This window comes from Erythrolamprus reginae, chromosome 10 (genome assembly GCF_031021105.1).
Source record: "Erythrolamprus reginae isolate rEryReg1 chromosome 10, rEryReg1.hap1, whole genome shotgun sequence".
NCBI lineage: Eukaryota > Metazoa > Chordata > Lepidosauria > Squamata > Dipsadidae > Erythrolamprus > Erythrolamprus reginae.
This window is the reverse complement of record NC_091959.1, coordinates 14,860,239-14,884,185: the sequence shown is the minus strand read 5'-3', so window position 1 is coordinate 14,884,185 and position 23,947 is coordinate 14,860,239. Positions and strand designations below refer to the sequence as shown.

General features: G+C 44.2%; 1 protein-coding gene across 2 annotated transcripts in view; it reads left to right on the top strand.

Moving 5' to 3' along the window:
- The window catches only part of FES (FES proto-oncogene, tyrosine kinase), a 39,083-nt gene extending 15,136 nt beyond the window's left edge, over positions 1-23,947 (top strand). The window contains exons 9-18 of one of the 2 annotated variants that reach the window (XM_070762024.1): positions 511-603; positions 7,252-7,458; positions 8,444-8,566; positions 8,646-8,699; positions 10,945-11,063; positions 13,301-13,396; positions 15,605-15,727; positions 16,767-16,924; positions 18,245-18,367; positions 23,359-23,947. In XM_070762024.1, coding sequence (XP_070618125.1) covers positions 511-603; positions 7,252-7,458; positions 8,444-8,566; positions 8,646-8,699; positions 10,945-11,063; positions 13,301-13,396; positions 15,605-15,727; positions 16,767-16,924; positions 18,245-18,367; positions 23,359-23,501 — 1,239 coding nt within the window. In that variant the 3' untranslated portion in view covers positions 23,502-23,947. Of the gene's footprint in view, positions 1-510; positions 604-7,248; positions 7,459-8,443; positions 8,567-8,645; positions 8,700-10,944; positions 11,064-13,300; positions 13,397-15,604; positions 15,728-16,766; positions 16,925-18,244; positions 18,368-23,358 lie in introns of both variants that reach the window. The other variant, XM_070762023.1, reaches the window with a different exon arrangement.

Genomic DNA, 23,947 nt, shown 5'->3' with positions numbered 1-23,947 from the left:
TATTTGTATTTGTATTTATTAGATTTGTATGCCGCCCCTCTCTGAAGACTCGGGGCGGCTAACAACAACATAAAAAGACAATGTAAACAAATCTAATATTAAAAACAGTCTAAAAAACCCCAATTTAAAGAACCACTCATATATACAAGCATACCATGTATAAATTCTATAAGCCTAGGGGGAAGGGAAATTTCAATTCCCCCATGCCTGACGACAGAGATGGGTTTTAAGGAGCTTGCGAAAGGCAAGGAGGGTGGGGGCAACTCTGATATCTCGGGGGAACTGGTTCCAGAGTGCCAGGGCCGCCACAGAGAAGGCTCTTCTCCTGGGTCCTGCCAAACGACACTGGTGGGGGAGAAAGGGGCCCAAGCAACAGGTTGAGTCCAGCTGCTCCTTTGTCTCTGCCCGGCCTCTTGTGGGGGGCTGGATTCCAAGTGGGCGGGGGGCAGGTGCTTTGCAGGTGTAGCGCTAGGCACGCCAGGTTCACCCACTGCCCTCCTTCTCTGGCAGGAGCAGGACACCGAGCGAGATTGGGGCCGGACGCCGCCGGCTTTCGAGGCCCTGAAGAATCACATCTCAGGCATTTTTCGTCCACGTTCCACGGTGAGTGGCCATCCACCCCCTTGTTGCTTCTAGGCAAAGCCAACAAATTCCCAAACATCGGCTCTTAAAACAGGCTAGATGAGGAATAGGTAAAACTGGCATTTATTCAGAAGGAGCGCCATTTTTCCTAGCTTTGGTTTGGGATGAAATAGATAAAAACATCTTTCTTTCTTTCTTTCTTTCTTTCTTTCTTTCTTTCGTTTGTTTGTTCGTTCGTTAGTCCAATACACAATGAGGGTTTTAGTGGGTATATATCTATATACACATAGTAAAATACATGATGAAGGTTATAGAGGAGATACTCATAGTAAAATATATCTAAGAAATAATAGAAAAGAAGGTATAGTAATAGAACATATCAATGAAAGAATAGAAGAAGAGATATAGGAATAGAAGAAAGGTATAGGAGATATTTGCAAATGTAACATTCTTAAAGTGAGTGTAAAGTGTGCAGAGGCTACGCAAATAGAGGCAGGGGAGGGAGGGAGGCAGCTAAAGAAGCGAAATGAGGAGGAAGAGGAAGAGAGCAAAGGAGGAAGAAGACGCAGGAGGTTCCAGGGGGGAGAGCCATGGGTCTGTAATTGAAAGAAGAGGAGGATTTCTGTCTGAGAGTAGCTAGACGAATTCTGAACCCGCTGGCTTTTCAGAAAGTGGCGAAATTGCAGCAACATCAGTTGGGCAAAATTGAGGGATCCTCAGGCGTTTCCTCCGGTGAGAAAAAAGGAAACCAGAAGAAGAACTTCAGTGGAGGGACAGGGAAGTTGAGCAACCCAAAGCCGAAGCAGGCTCAGTTCCTCTCTAAGGGATTGGAGAGGCACCAAGGGGGAAGGGGGAGCCTCCAGGGCCATTGACTCATTTGCAGAGCGGGCGTTTTGGTCACACGCTGAGGGTCACCGGCTTCTCTTTGGACTCAATGCAAGAAGGGAATGGCTTCCCATCTACATTTTTTGCACCTCTAAGTATTCAGCCTGGCCTCCTGAAGGAGGAGTTGGGCCTCGAGTCTCCTTCATTCTCTACATCAATGACCTTTGCAATTACATCACAGCAACTGTGTCCTCTTCGCCGATGATGTAAAACTCTTCAACACCACCGATAACACAACTACTCTCCAAAAAGACCTTGACGCTGTTTCTGAGTGGTCTACCACACGGCAACTCCAAATCTCAACTAGCAAATGCTCTGTCCTACACATTGGGAAGAAGAATCTGAACTCCAAATACGAACTGAATAATCAAATTATCACAGATAATCCCCACTTGGTTAAAGACCTTGGTATAGTAATAACAAAAGATTTAAGTGCCAAAGCCCACTGCAACAGCATAGCCAAGAAGGCTTCAAGAGTTGTAAACCTAATCCTACGTAGCTTCTCTGGCAATCTCACACTACTTACCAGAGCTTACAAAACTTTTGCCAGACCCATCCTCGAATACAGCTCATCTGTTTGGAACCCATATCGCGTCTCAGACATTAACACCCTTGAAAATGTCCAAAGATACTTCACCAGAAGAGCCCTTCACTTCTCCACTCGAAATAGAATACCCTATGAGACTAGACTTTCAATCCTGGGCCTAGAAAGTTTAGAACTAAGACGCCTTAAACAAGATCTAAGTATTGCCCACAAGATCATATGCTGCAACGTCCTGCCTGTCGGCGACTACTTCAGCTTCAACCACAACAACACAAGAGCACACAACAGATTTAAACTTAATATTAACCGCTCCAAACTTGACTGTAAAAAATATGACTTCAGTAACCGAGTTGTCGAAGCGTGGAACTCATTACCGGACTCCATAGTGTCATCCCCAAACCCCCAACACTTTACTCTTAGATTATCTACAGTTGACCTATCCAGATTCCTAAGAGGTCAGTAAGGGGCGAGTACAAGTGCACTAGAGTGCCTTCCGTCCCCTGTCCTATTGCTCTCCTATATCTCCTATACCTTTCCTCTATTCCTATATCTCTTCTTCTATTCTTTCATTGATATGTTCTATTCCTATATCTTCTTTTCTATTATTTCTTAGATATATTTTACTATGAGTATCTCCTCTATAACCTTCATCATGTATTTTACTATGTGTATATTGATATATACCCACTAAAACCCTCATTGTGTATTGGACTAAATAAATAAATAAATCAGAGTGCACAATCTCTGCACACTTTCCCTCGGAAGGTTCCCAGGCTCTCTCTCACTTAAAGGGCCTGTCCCCTCTATTCATCTCTGCTCTCATCCTCGGCCAGTGGTGGGTTTCCCTCTCCAAGCGCCCAGAGAAAGGAAAATGCTCCGTTCACTCTGGGCTGCCAAAGTTTGTAAGAAGCAGCAATTTTTCCCATAGGAATCAATGTAAAAGCAAATAATGCGTGCAAACCCATTAGGAAAGAAATAAAAGCTTGGAATTTGGGTGGGGGGAGGAGGAGGAGGAAGAAGAGGAGGAGGAGAGTCGCTGTCCAGAGCAAAGGGAGTGTTTCTTTTTTCTGGGCACTGGCAGAGGTTTATTCCCTCTCCAAGTGCACAGAGAAAGGAAAATGCTTTGTTCGCTCTAGACTGCCAAAGCCTCCTTAAGCACACCGAAAGGCTCCTCTGGCAGCCCAGAAAAGTCCAAGATGGCTGGGATTAAAGAGGGAATGGCAGGAAACTGGCCGGGCCTTCGTGCCGCTCTCAAATTTCCTGGGAAATTTTTCCGGGCTCGGGTTCTTAAGTAGAAAATGGTTCTTAAGAAGATGTAAAAAAAAGTCTTGAACACCCGGTTCTTATCTAGAAAAGTTCTTAAGTAGAGGCGTTCTTAGGTAGAGGTACCACTGTACATAATTGTGGATTGTTTTTATGTGTTTTTATTGCTTTTACAGTTTGGAATTGTACAGTAAACTACTCAGTGTCAATGAGATGGAAAACTATAGAAATGGAGTAAAAAATAAAGTAAAATCTAACATTCAGCCCCCGGCCCTTCCCGCTTCTCCCAAGACAGAAGCCTTGTCTGTGCAGCCCAAGAGAACCAAGATGACTTATTTCAGGGAGGGGGGCAGCTGGCCTGGCCTGTCTGCTCTTGCCTGGCTTCAAAGGAAAGCCCCCCCCCCTCCACCCCAGTCTTGTCCTTCTGCCTGTCCTCTCTCTGTTGCTCCTCTCCTGGATTCCAAAGCAGATTTCAGCAGCTAGCCGAGAACAAAAGGGTTAAAGCTGCTTCCTGGATGCAACTTTGCGGTTCTTCTTCCCTCTTCTCAGTTCTGATCCTGGGGGTGAAGTTCCTGTCCCCACATTTGTGGGATGCCATTGTGATGCCTCTCCCACTTAGAAGTGATGTTGATTATGATAAATGAATCCTTTACTTACCAGACCGCTCTTTCAGTACCAAAAATAATAACCTATTCCAAATCACTAGATCCTAACGATAACATTCTCTCTAGACAACAACTAGAAGACAACGGAATACTTATAGACTGGTTTACATATATACAAATAAACACAAAATACAAACAACACAAAAGTACCCTCGGCTTTCAAAACCCTAATTTATTTATTTATTTATTTATTATTTAGATTTGTATGCCGCCCCTCTCCGAAGACTCGGGGCGGCTCACAACAAGATAGAACAAATCATAAATAATCCAAATCACTTTAAAATATTTAAAGATTTAAAAGAACCCCATATACTCACAGACACACACACAAGCATACCATGTATAAATTGAACATGCCCGGGGGAGGTGTTTCAATTCCCCCATGCCTGACGGCAAAGGTGGGTTTTAAGGAGTTTACGGAAGGCAGGAAGAGTAGGGGCAGTTCTAATCTCTGGGGGGAGTTGGTTCCAGAGAGCCGGTGCCGCCACAGAGAAGGCTCTTCCCGGACCCTCTCTGAGGGGGTCAATAATCCTCTCGACTTAATAATATTTGGATCTAACATAAAAATGATCTCCAAATTATATAGCTATCTATTAAAACAGAATACTATAGAAGAGCAAGTCAAAGGATCCATGATTGCATGGACACAAAATTTTGGATATACAGTATAATACAACTCACAGAGTGGGGAAAAATATTTACAATTAACTACAAAATGACACTTGCTATATCCTACAAGGAAAATTTACACAAAATGATATATAGATGGCACCTTCCACCAGCTAGGCTTTCTAAAATGTACCCAAACGTATCATCCCTATGTTGGAAATGCAAGAAGAATCAGGGAACATACTATCTTTTGTGGTGGACCTGTAGATACGCCCAAAAATTTTGGACACAAATTAAAAGAATAATGGACCAAGTCATATCGACAAAGATCACAATTTATTTATTTATTTTTATTTATTATTTGGATTTGTATGCCGCCCGTCTCCGAAGACTTGGGGCGGCTCACAAGTGAAAAAACAATCCAATACATAATCCAATTAATTAAAATATTAAAAGTTTTTTAAAAAACCCCTATACTAACATACACACACACAAGCATACCATGTATAAATTCAGCGGGCCCAGGGGGAGATGTTTAGTTTCCCCATGCCTGACGGCAAAGGTGGGTTTTGAGAAGTTTACGGAAGGCAGGAAGAGTAGGGGCAGTTCTGATCTCCGGGGGGAGTTGGTTCCAGAGAGTCGGTGCCGCCACAGAGAAGGCTCTCCCCCTGGGGCCCGCCAACCGACATTGTTTAGTTGACGGGACCCGGAGGAGGCCCACTCTGTGGGACCTAATCGGTCGCTGGGATTCGTGCGGCAGAAGGCAGTCTCGGAGATATTCTGGTCCGATGCCATGAAGGGCTTTAAAGGTCATAACCAACACTTTGAATTGTGACCGGAAACTGATCAGCAGCCAATGCAGACTGCGGAGTGATGGTGAAACATGGGCATACCTAGGTAAGCCCATGACTGCTCTCGCAGCTGCATTCTGCACGATCTGAAGTTCAAACCAGAATTGTCCCTCCTAGGCATTTTTAGACAGAAATTAAACAAAGAAGACAGATACCTTATTATCCAAATACTGACGGCCGCCAGGCTAACATACGCACAACATTTGAAAAAAGAAGACACCCCGATTATGAGCCATTCACTCATTAGTTTACAAAGATCTTTAGGAAAAGTGAACGTATGACGGGAGATATTTCTCTGTTAATTATATCATATTTCTCCCTCTACGCCTCCCTCTTTCCCTCTCTCTCTCTTTTTTTCTCTCTCTCTCTCTCACACACACACACCTGGTGATCAAGTAGTCAAAGTTGAGACTGGCAAACTCCCTTGCTAAGTGAAGTTGTCTGCACTGAACTCTGATGGTAGCTTTGGCAATGGGTTGTTCAACAAATTGTATCTTTAGCATGATATTATGTGACTGTGACCTGCAACTTCCTGCCGGCTTCCCCGTTAACTTTGTTTGTGAAAAGCTGCCTGGGAAGGTTGCAACGGTGATCGTGTGACACAGGATGCTGCAACCCTGGTCACTGCATGCCGGTTGCCAAATCCTGATTACACAGCACCAGGCTCACTGCAGTAGCCCTGCAGCTTGAAGGCTCAACACTGCTGTAACTGGTCACTCCATGAGTGGTCACTAAGTGAGAAGCCTCTTCCCTGGACGAGTGCTCAGCTGGTCCTGCTTCTCTTGCGCTTCCTTCTTTCCAGAGCCCGGTCGTGCTCTCCTTTTCCCCGGCTGCCATTTTTCTTTCTTTCTTTCTTTCTTTCTTTCTCTCTCTCTCTCTCTCTCTCTCTCTCTCTCGATTTATTTATTTATTTATTTCCTTCCTTTCTTTCTTTCTTTCCTTCCTTCCTTTCTTTCTTTCTCTCTCTCTCTCTCTCTTTATTTATTTCTTTCCTTCCTTCCTTCCTTTCTTTATTTACTTCCTTCCTTTCTTTCTTTCTTTCTTTCTTTCTTTCTTTCTTTCTTTCTTTCTTGTTGAAAGGGACCTTGCAGGTCATCAAGTCCAACACCCTGCTTAAGCAGGAAATCCTACAGCACCCCAGCCAAGTGACAGTCCAATCTTCTCTTGAAAATGTCCAAAGTTGGGGAGTTCACAACCTCCACTGGCAGGCCGTTACACTGGTTGATTGCTCTGACCGTCAGGAGGTTCTTCCTTATTTCTAGGTTGAATCTCTCCTTGGTCAGCTTCCATCCGTTGTTCCTCGTCTGGCCCACTGGTGCCCTGGAAAACAGCGTGACCCCCTCCTCTCTGTGGCAACCCCTCAAGTACCTATAGACTGCTATGATGTCCCCCCTGGCCCTTCTTTTCTCTAGGCTATCCATACCCAGTTCTTCATAAGTCTTGGTCTCTAGCCCCTTAATCATTTTGGTTGCTCTTTTCTGCACCTTCTCCAGAGTCTCTATGTCTCTTTTGAAGTGTGGTGTCCAGAACTGGATGCAATACTCCAGATGTGGTCTGGCCAGGGCATAATAGAGTGGTATTAATACATCCCTGGTCTTGGAGTGCATCCCCCTCTTGATACAGCTTAGGATTGTGTTGGCCTTTTTAGCCGCTGCTGCACATTGCTGGCTCATATTTAATTGATTATCCACCGAGATCCCTTTCACAGTCACTCCTGCCTTCTCCAAGTTCCCGTTCCCTTCTTCATAGGGGAGAGATCTGCCCACCGTCTCCTGGCACCGGAAGCGCTTCTTCCCGTGCGGGAAGGTGAGTGAAGGAAGCGCCTTGAAATCCTGTCTCTCCCCCACAGCAGCCACCCTCCCTGCCGCAGCTCCCCGATGTGCAGAAGCCCCTCGGGCAGCAGGCCTGGTACCACGGCGCCATCCCCCGAGTGGAGGTGCAGAAGCTTCTGCAGACCAATGGTGACTTCCTGGTGCGCGAGAGCCAAGGCAAGCAGGAGTACGTCCTCTCGGTCCAGTGGGATGGGCAGCCACGACACCTCATCCTACAGGCTGCTGACGTGAGTGCTTGGGGTGGGGTGGGGAACAACAGGACAGCATGATGGTGTAATTTTTCTAGTACCTATACATGTATTGATAGAACCCAGAATTCTTGGCCCTCTTGATGAAGGAAGTTAGCAGGAGGGAAATTCTTTGTAAGAGGTCTATATGTGGAATAAAGTTCTGCTACCAGCTGGCTTGGGAGGCTGTTGGTTGGTATGAGAATCTTATTCCTTTGAGGAAACTGTAGAAGAGGAAGTATTATTAATAATAATAACTCACTGCGCTGGGCGCAGTGCCAAAGGATCTCAGCGGACATTTGAAAACCATCGGAATTGACAAAATCTCCATCTGTCAATTGCAAAAGGCCGCTTTACTGGGATTGGCACACATAATTCATCACTACATCACGCAGCCCTAGGTGCTTGGGAAGTGCCCGACGAGTGATGAAATACGAAATCCAGCATAGTGATCTCGTTTGCTGTGTTGTATTGACATCATAATAATAATAATAATAATAATAATAATAATCCCAGGAGACAGCAGAATTGAGGAGAAGCAGCTAGAGAAATTAGTGAAATACGAAGATCTAAAAATCGAGCTTCAACGACTCTGGCATAAGCCAGTGAAAGTGGTCCCAGTGGGACTTGGCATGCTGGGCGCAGTGCCAAAGGATCTCAGCGGACATTTGAAAACCATCGGAATGGACAAAATCTCCATCTGTCAATTGCAAAAGGCCGCTTTACTGAGATCAGCAAACATAATTCGCGGCTACATCACGCAGTCCTAGGTGCTTGGGAAGCGCCCGACTGGTGATGAAATATGAAATCCAGCATAGTGATCTCGTTTGCTGTGTTGTATTGACATATTAATAATAATAATAATAATAATAATAATAATAATAATAATAATAGATAATAATAATAATGATGATGATAATAATAATAATGATGATGATAATAATAATAATAATGATAATAGTAATAATGAGGTGCTCTTCCCCAGAATCTCTACCGCTTGGAGGGTGAGGCTTTCCCTACCATTCCGCTGCTGGTTGACCATTTCCTGAAGTCCAGGCAGCCCTTCATGAAGAAAAGTGGCATTGTGCTGGTCAAGCCCATCCCCAAGGTAGGAACCCAAGCAATGTTGGTGGTGGTGATGAGCTGGAGAGTGCTTGGGAGGAAATGACGGACTGCTCTTCCAACAGGACAAGTGGGTGTTAGACCACGAAGACATTGTGCTGGGGCAGCGCATTGGGCAGGTGAGTGAGGTCGTGGCAGGGCAGCCCCTCTGAATGGAGGAAGTCCTTGATGGATTGGTTGTGGCCTCATCCAGATCCAAAACTTTCCTTGTAGAGCGAAAGCTTATTTCACAAATCAGTTTACACTCTCCCCCCCGCCCCCACCCCGAAAAGGAAGCTGTCTGCTTCTGGGTCTGCTCTTTGTCCAGTCTTCCACCGAAAGGGCAATGGTCAACATGCCCTGGTCTCGATGCCTTGGGGCTCTGGGTTCACTGATACACAAGTTCACCCTAGAGTTTTGTTGTTGGCCTTTTAATTTTTTTATTTATTTTATTTATTTAGTCCAATACACAATGAGGGCTTTAGTGGGTATATATCTATATATACATAGTAAAATACATGATGAAGGTTATAGAGGAGATACTCATAGTAAAATACAGCGTTCCCTCGATTTTTGCGGGGGATGTGTTCCGAGACTGCCCGCGAAAGTCGAATTTCCGCGAAGTAGAGATGCAGAAGTAAATACACTATTTTTGGCTATGAACAGTATCCCAAGCCTTCCCTTAACATTTTAAACCCCTAAATTACCGTTTCCCATTCCCTTAGCAACAATTTAGATTATTACTCACCATGTTTATTTATTAAAGTTTATTTTTTAAAAATGTTTTTTAAAGGCAGACGAAAGTTTGACAAAGACATATGACGTCATCGGGCGGGAAAAAACATGGTATAGGGGAAAAAACCACGAAGTATTTTTAAATTAATATTTTTGAAAAACCGTGGTATAGACGTTCCGCGAAGTTTGAACCCGCGAAAATCGAGAGAACACTGTATATCTAAGAAATAATAGAAAAGAAGATAAAGTAATAGAACATATCAATGAAAGAATAGAAGAAGAGATATAGGAATAGAAGAAAGGTATAGGAGATATAGGAGAGCAATAGGACAGGGGACGGAAGGCACTCGAGTGCACTTGTACTCGCCCCTTATTGACCTCTTAGGAATCTGGATAGGTCAACTGTAGATAATCTAAGGGTAAAGTGTTGGGGGTTTGGGGATGACACTATGGAGTCCGGTAATGAGTTCCACGTTTCGACAACTCGGTTACTGAAGTCATATTTTTTACAGTCAAGTTTGGAGCGGTTAATATTAAGTTTAAATCTGTTGTGTGCTCTTGTGTTGTTCTGTTCCTGGTCCCAAGCCTTTAGGAATTGACCTGACTCTGGAATCACCCTCTTTGTTTCCGTGGAACCCCCACCTCACTTTACAAAGAAGACCTTTCTGTGGATTAGGGGGTTTATTTAGCTGATAGTTCTGCATGTTATTTATTTTATTTTATTTATTCATTTGTCCAATACATAAATACATAGGAAGAAAAATAGACACGTGGTAATACAGTGTTCCCTTGATTTTCGCGGGTTCGAACTTCGCGAAAAGTCTATACCACGGTTTTTCAAAAATATTAATTAAAAAATTCTTTGCAGTTTCTTCCCTTATACCACGGTTTTTCCCGCCCGATGACGTCCTATGTCATCACCAAACTTTCATCCGCCTTTAATAAATATTTTTTTAAATAAACTTTAATAAATAAACATGGTGAGTAATAATCTAAATGGTTGCTAAGGGAATGGGAAATTGTAATTTAAGGGTTTAAAGTGTTAAGGGAAGGCTTGGGATACTGTTCATAGCCAAAAATAGTATATTTACTTCCGCATCTCTACTTCACGGAAATTCGACTTTCACGGGCGGACTCAGAACGCATCCCGCAAAAATTGAGGGAACACTGTATATATAAGGGTAAAAGTGAACTTAGAGGAGAGGATATATGAAAGGAAGAGAATATATATGATAGGTGAAAGAAAGGAAAGACAATTGGACAGGGGACGAAAGGCACACCAGTGCACTTATGTACGCTCCTTACTGGCCTCTTAGGAACCTGGAGAGGTCAATCGTGGAGAGTCTAGAGGCCTGTTTTAAATAATAATGAATATGATCTGTTCTATTCCATAAAATGCAATGTATGTGTTGGTGTAATGTTTCACCGAGTTGATTTTGTTGTTTTATATTCTGCTGCAGTCTTGTTTTAACTGGTTGGTGGTTGGTCTTTCTGAAAGGTGAGTTGTGAAAGCACTTAAACAACATTTGTTCTTCAGAAGTTCAGGAACTCGCTTGTTCTGCCCAAATGCAGCAAATTTCGAGCCTGTTCAGCCGCTGGCTGCTCCTTTGGAGAGGCTGGTGCTACAGGGCCTTGGCCTTTGTTCCACAGGGCAACTTTGGAGAAGTTTTCAGTGGATCCTTGCGTGGCAGCAACACTCCCGTGGCTGTGAAATCCTGCCGTGAAACGCTTCCAAACGAGCTCAAGTCCCGGTTTCTGCAGGAGGCTGGGTACGTACGGCTCTTCCTTAGCTGAGGCCTTCAGCCGGTCACTGTGGATACTGTCAAAGTCCCTAGTGAAGAAAATGTCTTCAAAAGGGGCTAAGTGCAACCCAGCCGTGTGGGGTCACCCACGAACGCGAATCCTAGAAAGAAGAACCTGGACACGTTCTCTCTCTGGGTGAAGTGCCATGTACCCCTTTTTATTTGGGAACATAAGGAAATGGGGTATAATTACATATACATGTCAAAATGATACATCCAACAACACAACTTCAAATGTATCTTTTGAGTTCTTCCTTTCCCATAGATATCAAGAAACAATTTCCTAGAAGCTTCCTAAGAGCAGATGTTTTTTCACACCTAATTTCTCTGAAGTCTTCTTCCTTATCTCGCTAATCTTCCTTAATCACCCTGTCCTCCTGTTGTATGCCTTAGGCAATGTAAATTCCCCCCTTTGATCCTATAACGTCCTGTCCTGAGTGGTGAAAACATTGTTTATTGTGAGATGTTTTATTTGAGCCCCTTTTGTTTCCCTGTAGTGATTGCCAGGAATGCAGATTAGGCAGATTAGGGCCCTTCCTTGTCCTGGGTTATTAGAATCAGGGTAAGCAGAGTATTATTTATGCTAGAGCAGTGATTTTCAACCTTTTTTGAGCCGTGGCACATTTTTTACATTTACGAAACCCTGGGGCACATTGAGTGGGGGAGGGGGGCGCTAAAAAAAGTTTTGACAAAAAAATTCTCTCTCTCTCTCTTCCTCCCCTTCGCTCTATTTCTTTCTCCCTCCCTCTTTCTCTCCCTTCCTTCCTCTTTCTTTCTCTCTCTCTCTCTCCATCCCTTTCTCTTCCTTCCTTCCTCTCTTTTTTGCTCTCTTTCTCTCTCCCTCCCTCTTTCTCTCCCTTCCTTCCTCTTTCTTTCTCTCTCTCTCTCCATCCCTCTTTCTTTCCCTTCCTTCCTTCCTTCCTCTCTTTTTTGCTCTCTTTCTCTCTCCCTTCCTCCCTCTATGTCTTTCTCTCTCTCTCCTTCCCTCCCTCTCTTTCTCTCTCTCTCTCTTGCTTTCTTTCTCTTTCTCTCTCTCTCTTTCTTTCTTTCTCTTGTTCTCTTTCTCTCTCTCTCTCTTTCTCTCTCTTGCTTTCTCTCTCTCTCTCTCTTGCTTTCTTTCTCTCTCTCTTTCTCTCTCTCTTGCTTTCTTTCTCTCTCTCTTGCTTTCTTTCTCTCTGAGCTTCGCGGCACACCTGACCATGTCTCGCGGCACACTGGTTGAAAAACATTGTGCTAGAGGTCCAGATTTATAAATCCTATTTCTAACATTTATGCTATACTGCAACAGGTCATCACAGCACGGACCCCAAAAATATGTTCAATAGAGGTTGAGACCCAACATAATTCAAAGTGTTGGTTATGACCTATAAAGCCCTTCATGGCACCGGACCAGACTATCTCAGGGACCGCCTTCTGCTGCACGAATCCCAGCGACCAGTTAGGTCCCACAGAGTGGGTCTTCTCCAGGTCCCGTCAACTAAATAATGTCGCTTGGCGGGACCCAGGGGAAGAGCCTTCTCTGTGGCGGCCCCGGCCCTCTGGAACCAACTCTCCCCCGAGATTAGAATTGCTCCCACCCTCCTTGCCTTTCGTAAGCTTCTTAAAACCCACCTCTGCCACCAGGCATGGGGGAACTGAGATACTCTTTCCCCCTAGGCCTTTACAATTTTATGCATGGTATGTCTGTATGTATGTTTGGTTTTACAATAAGGGTTTTTAACTGTTTTAATATTGGATTGTCATATGCTGTTTTACTGCTGTTGTTAGCCGCTCCGAGTCTACGGAGAGGGGCGGCATACAAATCCAATCAAATCCAATCAAATCAAACCAACACACAGCTCCCTCGCCGGCTGCCCACTGACCGGCTCTCGACCAGCTTATAGGAAGATTCTGGGGAGTTTCCTGGAGTTTCCTGGAGTTTTCTCCTCCTCTGGCCCCCTGCCTTTGCCATCTGGTGGCACATCTGCATTTGAGGCTGGGGACTGCTCTTGGGGAGGTGATATTTCCTGTGCCATCCAGTTTATCCCAGTCCTTTTGCTAACCACCCACCGATGCATGGAAGGGTGCTAGCCATTTTGATGAAGCGTGTGCTGATCTTCTGCACTGCATATTTTGCAACCGACACCCACTTGTGATCTCAGGATCTCAGAAGCCCACGGTGGATTGTCCCCTTGCAGCTGTGTCTTCTCTGACTTCCCCTACAGGATCCTGAAGCAGTACAGCCACCCCAATATTGTACGTCTCATTGGAGTCTGTACTCAGAAGCAGCCAATCTACATTGTCATGGAGCTCGTAAAGGGTAAGTCTGGCTCCACTTGCTTTCCTGAAGCCTGGACCCCATATTCTGCCCCTCACCAACATTTACAGCAGGGGTCCTCAAACTTGGCAACTTTAAGACTTGTGGACTTCAACTCCCAGAATTCTTCAGCAAGTGCTAAGCGACCTGGCCATCCAAATTTACCAGCAACTTGTTCGAGTTCTAGAGAATATCTTGCAGCAGATTAGACCTTAATGGCTGTGTGTTGCATTATTTTTGAGGGGATAGCACATTTACTCTGTTATACAAGCTGCATATTCACCATTTTACATTGTAGCCAACTGCCATTTCTTCAGTGTTTTTATTCCTTCCTTCCTTCCTTCCCTCCCTCCCTCCCCCCTCCCCTCCCTCCCTCCCTCCCTCTCTTTCCTTCCTTCCTTCCTTCCCTCCCCCCTCCCTCCCTCCCCTCCCTCCTTCCCTTCCTTTCTTTCCTTCCTTCCTTCTTTCCTTCCTTCCTTCCTTCTTCACTCAGTCATTCATTTATTTTGTCAAGTATGTATTGGTAGTATTGGCTGGAGAATTCTGGGAGTTGAAGTCCACAAGTCTTAAAGTTGCCAAGTTTGAGGACCCCTTATTTACAGAAAGAAATGATATTGGCTTACGAATGTTCTCTCTACCTACCTTGATAGCGGCTACTCAATGAACGTATCAGGGTTCCAAACAGCATCCAAATTTAAATCAGAGTCCAAAGCAAAGTATTCCTCTTTATTAATTTATTAATAGAGCCATGTTGGCACATCTGGGTGAAACAGAGGCAAGTGCAGAGGTGCGGAGACAAAGGATGACCTTGGCTTTCTAGAAAGAATTTGTTATGGCTGCATATTAACAACCTCAAACAATCCCCGGACATTTTCCCCACAGTAGAAAATGCATAGCAAGATACAGTGTTCCCTCGATTTTCGTGGGCGATGCGTTCCGAGTCGAATTTCCACGAAGTACAGATGCAAAAGTAAATACACCTTTTTTTGGCTATGGACAGTATCACAAGCCTTCTCTTAACACTTTAAGCCCCTAAATTACCATTTCCCATTCCCTTAGCAACCATTTACTCATCATTATTACTGGTACTCACCGTTGAATAAGACCCTTAGTGATCCTGATATTTATAAACATAATTATTTATTAACAATAATTTTTTTTTTGGTTATTTATTTGCAAAAATCATTAGTTTGGCAATGACGTATGATGTCATCGGGCAGGAAAAACCGTGGTATAGAAAAAAACCCGCGAAGTATTTTTTAATTAATATTTTTTGAAAAAACATGGTATAGGCTATTCGCGAAGTTCGAACCCGCAAAAATCGAAGGAACGCTGTAATATAAAGTGTGGCAGGTCCAAGATCCCAATTAAAAGGGCTTCGGCCTGACAGAAATGCCCAGTTGACCCTCCTCTTTTCTCCGCGGCTCACCTGAATCCTTCTGGACACCCCCCCCACCCCCCCGGGGAACTCTGCTGATAAGAGGCTGAACCAGTTTTACACAAATGGGCTGTCAGCGTTCCAAATAGCATCTGAAAAATAAATCCGAGTCCAAGTCTTGGCCTTCTTCAAAGTTCCAAAAGCCGGGGTGGCGCAGCAGGTAGAGTGCTGTACTGCAGGCTTCTGAAGCTGACTGTAGATCTGAGGGTCAGCGGTTCAAATCTCATCACTGGCTCAAGGTTGACTCAGCCTTCCATCCTTCCAAGATGGGTCAAATGAGGACCCGGATTGTGGGGGCAATAGCCTAGCTCTGTTAAAAAGTGCTATTGCTAACATGTTGTAAGCCGCCCTGAGTCTAAGGAGAAGGGCGGCATAAAAATCGAATAAATAAATAAATTAATTAATTAACGGCCCAGTTAGCACAACTGGAGAAACCCGGATCTAAAGTCACGAGGGTAAAATCTCTCTCTCCCCCCGGTTTAGTGTCCATTCCCTTGCAGCTTCTCCCACCAGCCCATCCCATGAACCCATACATCTTCTGCCAGTGCAACTCCCAGCAACTGCCGGCCAGATGCTGAACGAGGGCTGACCTTGAGAACCCAAAAGGAATGTGTCATGACATGCAGCCCCCCCCCCCACTCCCCCAAGTTCCCACAGCAAGAAACATTCCAAAACCACACAGCATGATGTGGCCGGCCAAAAACGCTCCGGCCCAAGAGGGGGGGGGCACCTGTCCCAGAGCAGCCCCAGCCTCCCTGTTCTTCCTCCTCAGGGGGGAGACTTCCTGACTTTCCTGCGACACAAGAGGGCTCAGCTCACAGCCAAAGAACTCCTAAGGATGATGGAGAACGCTGCCGCAGGGATGGAGTACCTGGCCAGCAAGCACTGCATCCACCGGTGAGTCTGCTCGGGCTGGCCGGGGGGGGGAGGGGGGCAAGAGGGTTTAGCTGAGCTTCCTGGTGCTTGGGGGTCCTTCCGTGTTGCAGTGTAGCATGCATGTTAGAATAGGATTATTATATATATCTGGACCTCTAGCATAAAATGCTCTGCTTACCCTGATTCTATTATAGCCAGGATAGGACGAAATTAACTTGCTTAAGTCTGCATTTCTGGTGAATTTGCAACAGGAAGACAACTGACTTCCGACTGGCCCTTCCCCGTCTGCCCCACAGCGAAGCTGGGGACACAGGGGGACGCTCAGTGAGGCTTCATGAAAGGGGTCACCTGGTGAAACAGACAGGCGGCCCCGCTCTTCTCTTTGATGTAGTCAGAGGAAGGACAGGATGGCTGTTTGTGGAGGCTGCTGTAAAAGAAACGCCCATGTCTCATCAACACTCCGCGGCTTGCACTGGCTGCCAATCAGTTTCCGGTCACAATTCAAAGTGTTGGTTATGACCTATAAAGCCCTACATGGCAACGGACCAGAATACCTCCTGGACTGCCTTCTGCCGCACGAATCCCAGCGACTCATAAGGTCCCACAGAGTTGGCCTTCTCCGGGTCCCGTCGACTAAACAGTGTTGTCTAGCGGGGCCCAGGGGAAGAGCCTTCTCTGTGGCAGCCCCAGCCGTCTGGAACCAACTCCCCCCCGGAGATTAGGACTGCCCCAACCCTCCTTGCCTTCTGTAAACTCCTGAAAACTCATCTATATCGCCAGGCATAGGGAAATTAATAGCTATTATAATTTATGCATGGTTTGTTTGAGTTGTATGCTTATTTTTTAGAAGGGTTTTTAAAATTGTTTTGAACTATTGGATTTGTATATTGTGTATTGTCCTGTTGCGAGCCGCTCCAAGTCCTCGGAGAGGGGCGGCATACAAATCTAATAAATTATTATTATTAAATTATTAATAATACTGGACCACTGGACTGCTTCCGCACGGCCCAGGCATCTCTGAGTGACCTCCCTGATTTGCGCTTGTGATCTTGCTTTTCAGAGACCTGGCAGCGCGGAACTGTCTGGTGACGGAAAGCAACGCTCTGAAGATCAGTGATTTTGGGATGTCGCGGGAACTAGTGGACGGAATTTACTCCTCCACAAGTGGCATGAAACAAGTCCCTGTGAAGTGGACCGCTCCAGAGGCCCTCAATTACGGTACAGAGTTTCTGGTCCTGCAAAGGCCACGGTTACAGGTTGGGTTGGCTCTCAGCTGCTGCCATGAATGTTGAGCCTCTTGCGACTGCCTGGTCTAAATTTATTTTATTTATTTGCTTATTTATTTTGTCCAATACACAATGAGGGTTTTAGTGGGTATACAGTGATAACTCGTCTTACAAACGCCTCATCATACAAAGTTTTCGAGATACAAACCCGGGGTTTAAGATTTTTTTGCCTCTTCTTAAAAACTATTTTCACCTTACAAACCCACCGCCGCCACTGGGATGCCCCGCCTCCGGACTTCCGTTGCCAGAGAAGCACCCGTTTTTGCGCCGCTGGGATTCCCCTGATGCTCCCCTCCATGGGAAACCCCACCTCCGGACTTCCGTTGCCAGCGAAGTGCTTGTTTTTGCAATGCTGGGATTCCCCTGCAGCATCGCAAAAACACAGAGGTGGGGTTTCCTATGGAGGGGAACCTCAGGGGAATCCCAGCAGCGCAAAAATGGGCGCTTCGGCTGGCAAAAGTGGTGAATTTTGGGCTTGCACGCATTAATCGCTTTTCCATTGATTCCTATGGGAAACATTGTTTCGTCTTACAAACTTTTCACCTTAAGAACCTCATCCCAGAACCAATTAAGTTTGTAAGACAAGGTATCACTGTATATCTATATACACATAGTAAAATACATGATGGTTATAGAGGAGATACTCATAGTAAAATATATCTAAGAAATAATAGAAAAGAAGATATAGTAATAGAACATATCAATGAAAGAATAGAAGAAGAGATATAGGAATAGAAGAAAAGTATAGGGAGATATAGGAGAGCAATAGGACAGGGGACGGAAGGCACTCTAGTGCACTTGTACTCACCCCTTACTGACCTCTTAGGAATCTGGATAGGTCAACCGTAGATAATCTAAGGGTAAAGTGTTGGGGGTTTGGGGATAACACTATGGAGTCCGGTAATGAGTTCCACGCTTCGACAACTCGGTTACTGAAGTCATATTTTTTACAGTCAAGTTTGGAGCGGTTAATATTAAGTTTAAATCTGTTGTGTGCTCTTGTGTTGTAGTGGTTGAAGCTGAAGTAGTTGCCGACAGGCAGGACGTTGCAGCATATGATCTTGTGGGCAATACTTAGATCTTGTTTAAGGCGTCTTAGTTCTAAGCTTTCTAGGCCCAGGATTGTAGGGTATTCTATTTCTAGTGGAGGAGTGAAGGGCTCTTCTGGTGATCCTTGGCAGAAATCTCTCCTGGGAGATGATGGGCAGCCTCCATGCTTCCAGCTCATACCGGCTACTCTCTCCATCCTCAGGTTGCTATTCCTCCGAAAGTGACATCTGGAGCTTTGGGATCCTGCTGTGGGAAGCGTTCAGCCTGGGTGCCACCCCGTATGCCAATATGAACAACCAGCAGACACGGGAAGCCGTGGAGAAGGGTGAGCATAAGTCTGCATTGGTTGCCGATCAGTTTCCGGTCACAATTCAAAGTGTTGGTTATGACCTACAAAGCCCTTCATGGCATCAGACCAGATTATCTCCGGGACCGCCTTCTGCCGCACGAATCCCAGCGACCAGTTAGGTCTCACAGAGTTGGCCTTCTCCGGGTCCCGTCGACTAAACAATGTCGTTTGGCGGGACCCAGGGGAAGAGCCTTCTCTGTGGCAGCCCCGACCCTTTGGAACCAACTCCCTCCCAGATATCAGAGTTGCCCCCACCCTCCTTGCCTTTCGTAAGCTCCTTAAAACCCACCTCTGTCATCAGGCATGGGGGAACTGAGATTTTCCCTTCCCCCTAGGCTTATAAAATGTATGCATGGTATGTCTGTATGTATGATTGCTTTCTTAAATTGGGGTTTTTAAATTAACTTAAATATTAGATTTGTTTACATTGTCTTATTATTGTTGTTAGCCGCCCCGAGTCTACGGAGAGGGGTGGCATACAAATCTGACAGATGATAGATAGATAGATAGATAGATAGATAGATAGATAGATAGATAGATAGATAGATAGATAGATAGAGATAGAGAGAGAGAGAGAGAGAGATAGATCGATAGAGATAGATAGATAGATAGATAGAGAGAGAGAGAGAGAGAGAGAGAGAGAGATACATAGATAGATAGAAAGATAGATAGATAGATAGATAGATAGAAAGATAGATAGATACATAAATAGAAAGAAAGATAGAAAGATACATAGATAGATAGGATAGATAGATAGATAGAAAGATAGATAGAAAGATAGAAAGAAAGATAGATAGATAGATAGATAGATAGATAGAAAGAAAGATAGAAAGATAGATAGGTAGATAGAGATAGATAGATAGATAGATAGATAGATAGATAGATAGAAAGAAAGATAGAAAGATACATAGATAGATAGATAGATAGATAGATAGAAAGATAGATAGATAGAAAGATAGATAGAAAGATAGATAGATAGAAAGATAGATAGGTAGATAGAGATAGATAGATAGAAAGAAAGAAAGATAGAAAGATACATAGAAAGATAGATAGATAGAAAGATAGGTAGATAGAGATAGATAGATAGATAGATAGAGAGAGAGAGAGAGAGAGAGAGAGAGAGAGAGAGAGAGAGAGAGAGAGAGAGAGAGAGAGATAGGCAAAGCCCACGGCTTGGGAATCTGAGCAAAACCACAGAAATTGTGTGGCAAAGGATTCTGCAGAGGGGGGGGGAACTGCAGGAGGGCTCATACCTATACCTGGGAACGAGACCTGAGCAGGAGAGGGTTGGAAGTGAGAGGGGTGAGTATCACGGGCAAGCTAGAGGGGCTGCTCTACAGACTTTTTGCATAAAACAGGACCAAATGAATGTATGGATTTGATGATTATGATTAAATAGGATAGATTACAGCAAGAAGAGAGTCACAATGTAACTTCCAAGAAAGTGGTCAATTAATATTTTCACTTCTATGCTACAAAGAAGCCACATCATATATCTTTGTCCTTCTTTCTTTCTTTTCTTATTCTCTTTTCTTTCTCTTTTAATTCTTTGTCCATTTTTCTTGTTTATATTAGTGTTACCTGTTGCCCGATTTTAAAACTTTTAATATATGTATTTATGTAACTTCAGAGAAAGTAGTCAATTTATATTTTGACTTATATGCTACAAAGATCAGAAGCCTCATCATATATCTTTGTCCTTTCTTTCCTATTTCTCTTTCTCATTTAGTTCTTGGTTCTTTTTTGTTTATATTAGTATTACTTTTTACCTGATTTTAAAACTATTACACACACACACAGTGCAGGGTGGCACCGTGGTTAGAGTACAACTGCTAGCTGTAGTTCAGCAGTTCATATGTCATCACTGGCTCAAGGTTGACTCAGCCTTCCATCCTTCCGAGGGGGGTAAAATGGGGTGCCACATTGTTGGGAGCAATTTGCTGATTCTATAAACACTTAGAGAGGGCTGTAAAAGCATCATGAAGCAGTATATAAGTACCAAATCTCCACTCCCACCACTATTTATAAGGAACAAATGGCAGTTGCAAACAAACTATATTTACAGCAGCACGAAGCTTACAACTTCAGCCTGATGATGGTGAATGTGATTTCACCGAAACGTCGCATAGACATGCAAAATATTACACGGGGCAAAACCTGAACTCAGAACAATCTACATACATACATACATACATACATACATATATACTATATGTCACATGGGCTTTTTTGCTAAATTTGAAAATTAAGGGAGACTAGGATAGATCTATTTCGGCCTTATTTTGGCCTCATCAGCTAGCCATACCCACTGGGACTTGAATCTGCAACCTTTGCCTTGTAAGGCAGAGAATTATCCTCTAGGCTACAGTATCCAATCCCTTCAGCTCTGCACCAGGGAAAGGTTACATATTTTTGTGTCGAATCACCCTGGTGTATTGAAGGAACATCACAGCTCCTTTTTTGCCTCTCGGCCCAACCCAGAGCCATTTCCAAGGTAGCTAATTTTATTCAAATATGTGTGTGTGTGTGTGTGTATGTATGTATGTATACATACACACAAACTGCTCAAAAAAAAGGGAACACTTAAACTACACAATATAACTCCAAGTCAATCAAACTTCTGTGAAATCAAACTGTCCACTTAGGAAGCAACACTGATTGACAATCAATTTCACATGCTGTTGTGCACACTCAACTTTGTACAGAAAAAGTATTCAATGAGAATATTTCATTCACTCAGATCTAGAATGTGTTATTTGAGTGTTCCCTCTTTTTTTGAGCAGTATATATAGCATTTTATATAGCAATAGCATATATATGCTACTATATATATGCTATATCATATGTAGCAATAGCACACACATGCAAACATAGACCAATATACAATACATTCTGAGAAATTGTTAAATCTTCTTCTGGGATCCTTTGCATCCTGCTGGCAAAGCCCTGGGCTCCCTTTGGAGCATGGGATGCCCTGCCCACTCGGTTTCCTTCCTAGGCTCTCTTCATAGAGTAAAACTGAATGGCATGTGGTGATATCTGAAACTAAAATCATTTCACAATTCATGTTCCAGGGTTTCCCCCCCCTGGTAAAAGCTTTCTGCCGCACAAATCCCAGCGGCCAGTTAGGTTCCACAGAGTGGGTCTTCTCCGGGTCCCGTCAACTAAACAATGCCACTTGGCGGGACCCAGGGGAAGAGCCTTCTCTGTGGCGGCCCCGGCCCTCTGGAACCTTCTGGAACCCTCTGGAACCAACTCCCCCCAGAGATTAGAATTGCCCCCACCCTCCTTGCCTTTCGTAAGCTACTTAAAACCCACCTCTGCCGCCAGGCATGGGGGAATTAAGACTTTTTCTCCCCCTAGGCCGTCACAACTGTATATATGGTATGCTTGTATGTATGTTTGGTTTTTATATATTAAGGGGTTTTAATTTGCTTTTAGTATTGGATTTTATTGTACATTGTTTATGATTGTTGTTAGCCGCCCCGAGTTTTCGGAGAGGGGCAGCATATAAATCCAATAAAACTAAACTAAACTAAATTTTATATTAAATAAGTACAAGAAACTAAATAGGTAGAAAGAAACATCACAACTCCAGACAGGTTTGCTATTAATCATTAAGATACTTTGAAGATAAAATCATTGCTATTGGCTTTCAGCGTTGGACTCCAACAATTAACATTCATTTGCTGACTTCAGTGGCGTGAAAAACGTTTTTATAATTTCTGGCTGATGTGCCAGCTGAGGTCATTCCTAGATGAACAGAGTGAACTTTCTTTCTTTCTTTCTTTCTGTTCTGCCTGACTGGGCTCAGGCAATGCGTAACAGTCCAAGGAAAAGAAATGAAACACACACGTGCTCTTCTAATCAGCAAACGTGTATAAAACAAAGAAAAAAGGGTTACTCAAAAACAGTCCTTAGTGTCAGGAAACAATGATAGTGCAAGGCTTACTTCAGCCGCATACAAAAACACAGGAAAAAGCAAACAAAGACAACCTGCATGGAGCAGAAATGTTTCAGGAGTCCTTTGAATCTTTGGAGCAAACAGCAAGTCCCAGAGGCTTCACCTCCGTGTCTGAAAAAGCTGGGTTGAAAACTCCAAAGGCACGGAACAGAAACGTCAGAGCAGGAACCACAAAATAACACAGATAAACAGCCACAGTTTGCCTTGTGCCTCTGTTCCCTTTTATACCTTTAGCCCTCATTAAGGGAACCACACCCAGCCCTCAGTATAAGAACCACACCCAACCCAGGTGCTACTCTGATGACTTGTAATAATCCTTCAGTTGATCCCTCCTTTGCATCGCTCTTCTGCTACGCATGTCTATGAATTGTTCGGCAGAGGAATCCAAGGACGAAAGACTGTCTGAGGGACTGGATGCCAAATCCCCTGGGCTGTCTGCTGAGTCCTGCGAACCAGTGGCCTCATCCTCCTGGCTGTCTGCCACGTCTTCCTGGCTGTCAGCCAGGCTTTCGCACTCACTTTGTGCCGCATCTCTCCCATCTGTGGGAGCAACGGCTGGCTCAGGCCCAAACACAACACTTTCTTTCTTTCTTTCTTTCTTTCCTTCCTTCCTTCCTTCCTTCCTTCATTTATTTATTTTACTTACTTACTTACTTACTTACTTACTTACTTACTTACTTACTTACTTACTTACTTACTTATTTTATTTGTATGCCGCCCCTCTCCATAGACTCGGGGCGGCTAAGAACAATAATAAAACAATATGAACTACTTCAAGACAAAATGCAGCTGCCTTTCCTTAAGGGTGACTTTAAAAATTGGTTAGAGCAGCGATCAGGCACATGAATTTAACTGCCATAATCAGGTTTGTGATTAGCTGGTTGGTGTGCCCAATTCGATTGGTTGGTTGTTTTTAATTCTCAGGAAGATATTGAGCTGTGAAAAAGGTGCTGTGCTTCTTGCTGGACGTCCCTCCTATAACCTGGTTGCTCCATTTTGCCAGGTATTCGTCTGAATGCGCCAGACCAGTGTCCGGAAGAAGTCTACCAGCTCATGCTGAAGTGTTGGAAATACGAACCACAGAAGCGGCCCAGCTTCAGCACCATCCTCCAAGACCTGGTTGCGATTCAGAGGAAGCAGCGGTGAGAATGCTGCTGACCTCAGGATGTTTGCATGGACACTTCATCTGTCCGTCCTCACATCCCAAACCCTTGACGCATCTTCCTAGTCACACCGACGGACCATCTCCAATCAGGTCACCTGCCTGAGGCTCAGCGGGGGGGGGGGGGGGGGTGGACAGAACAGCCCGAAAGCTTTGATCTTTGAAGTCATCTGTATTTTCTCTAAAGTTCATAAAAATTATAAGGTTTGGATTGTATCACAGAAACATAGAAACATAGAAGACTGATAGCAGAAAAAGACCTCATGGTCCATCTAGTCTGCCCTTATACTATTTCCTGTATTTTATTTTAGGATGGATGTATGTTTATCCCAGGCATGTTTAAATTCAGTTACTGTGGATTTATCTACCACGTCTGCTGGAAGTTTGTTCCAAGGAACTACTACTCTTTCAATAAAATAATATTTTCTCA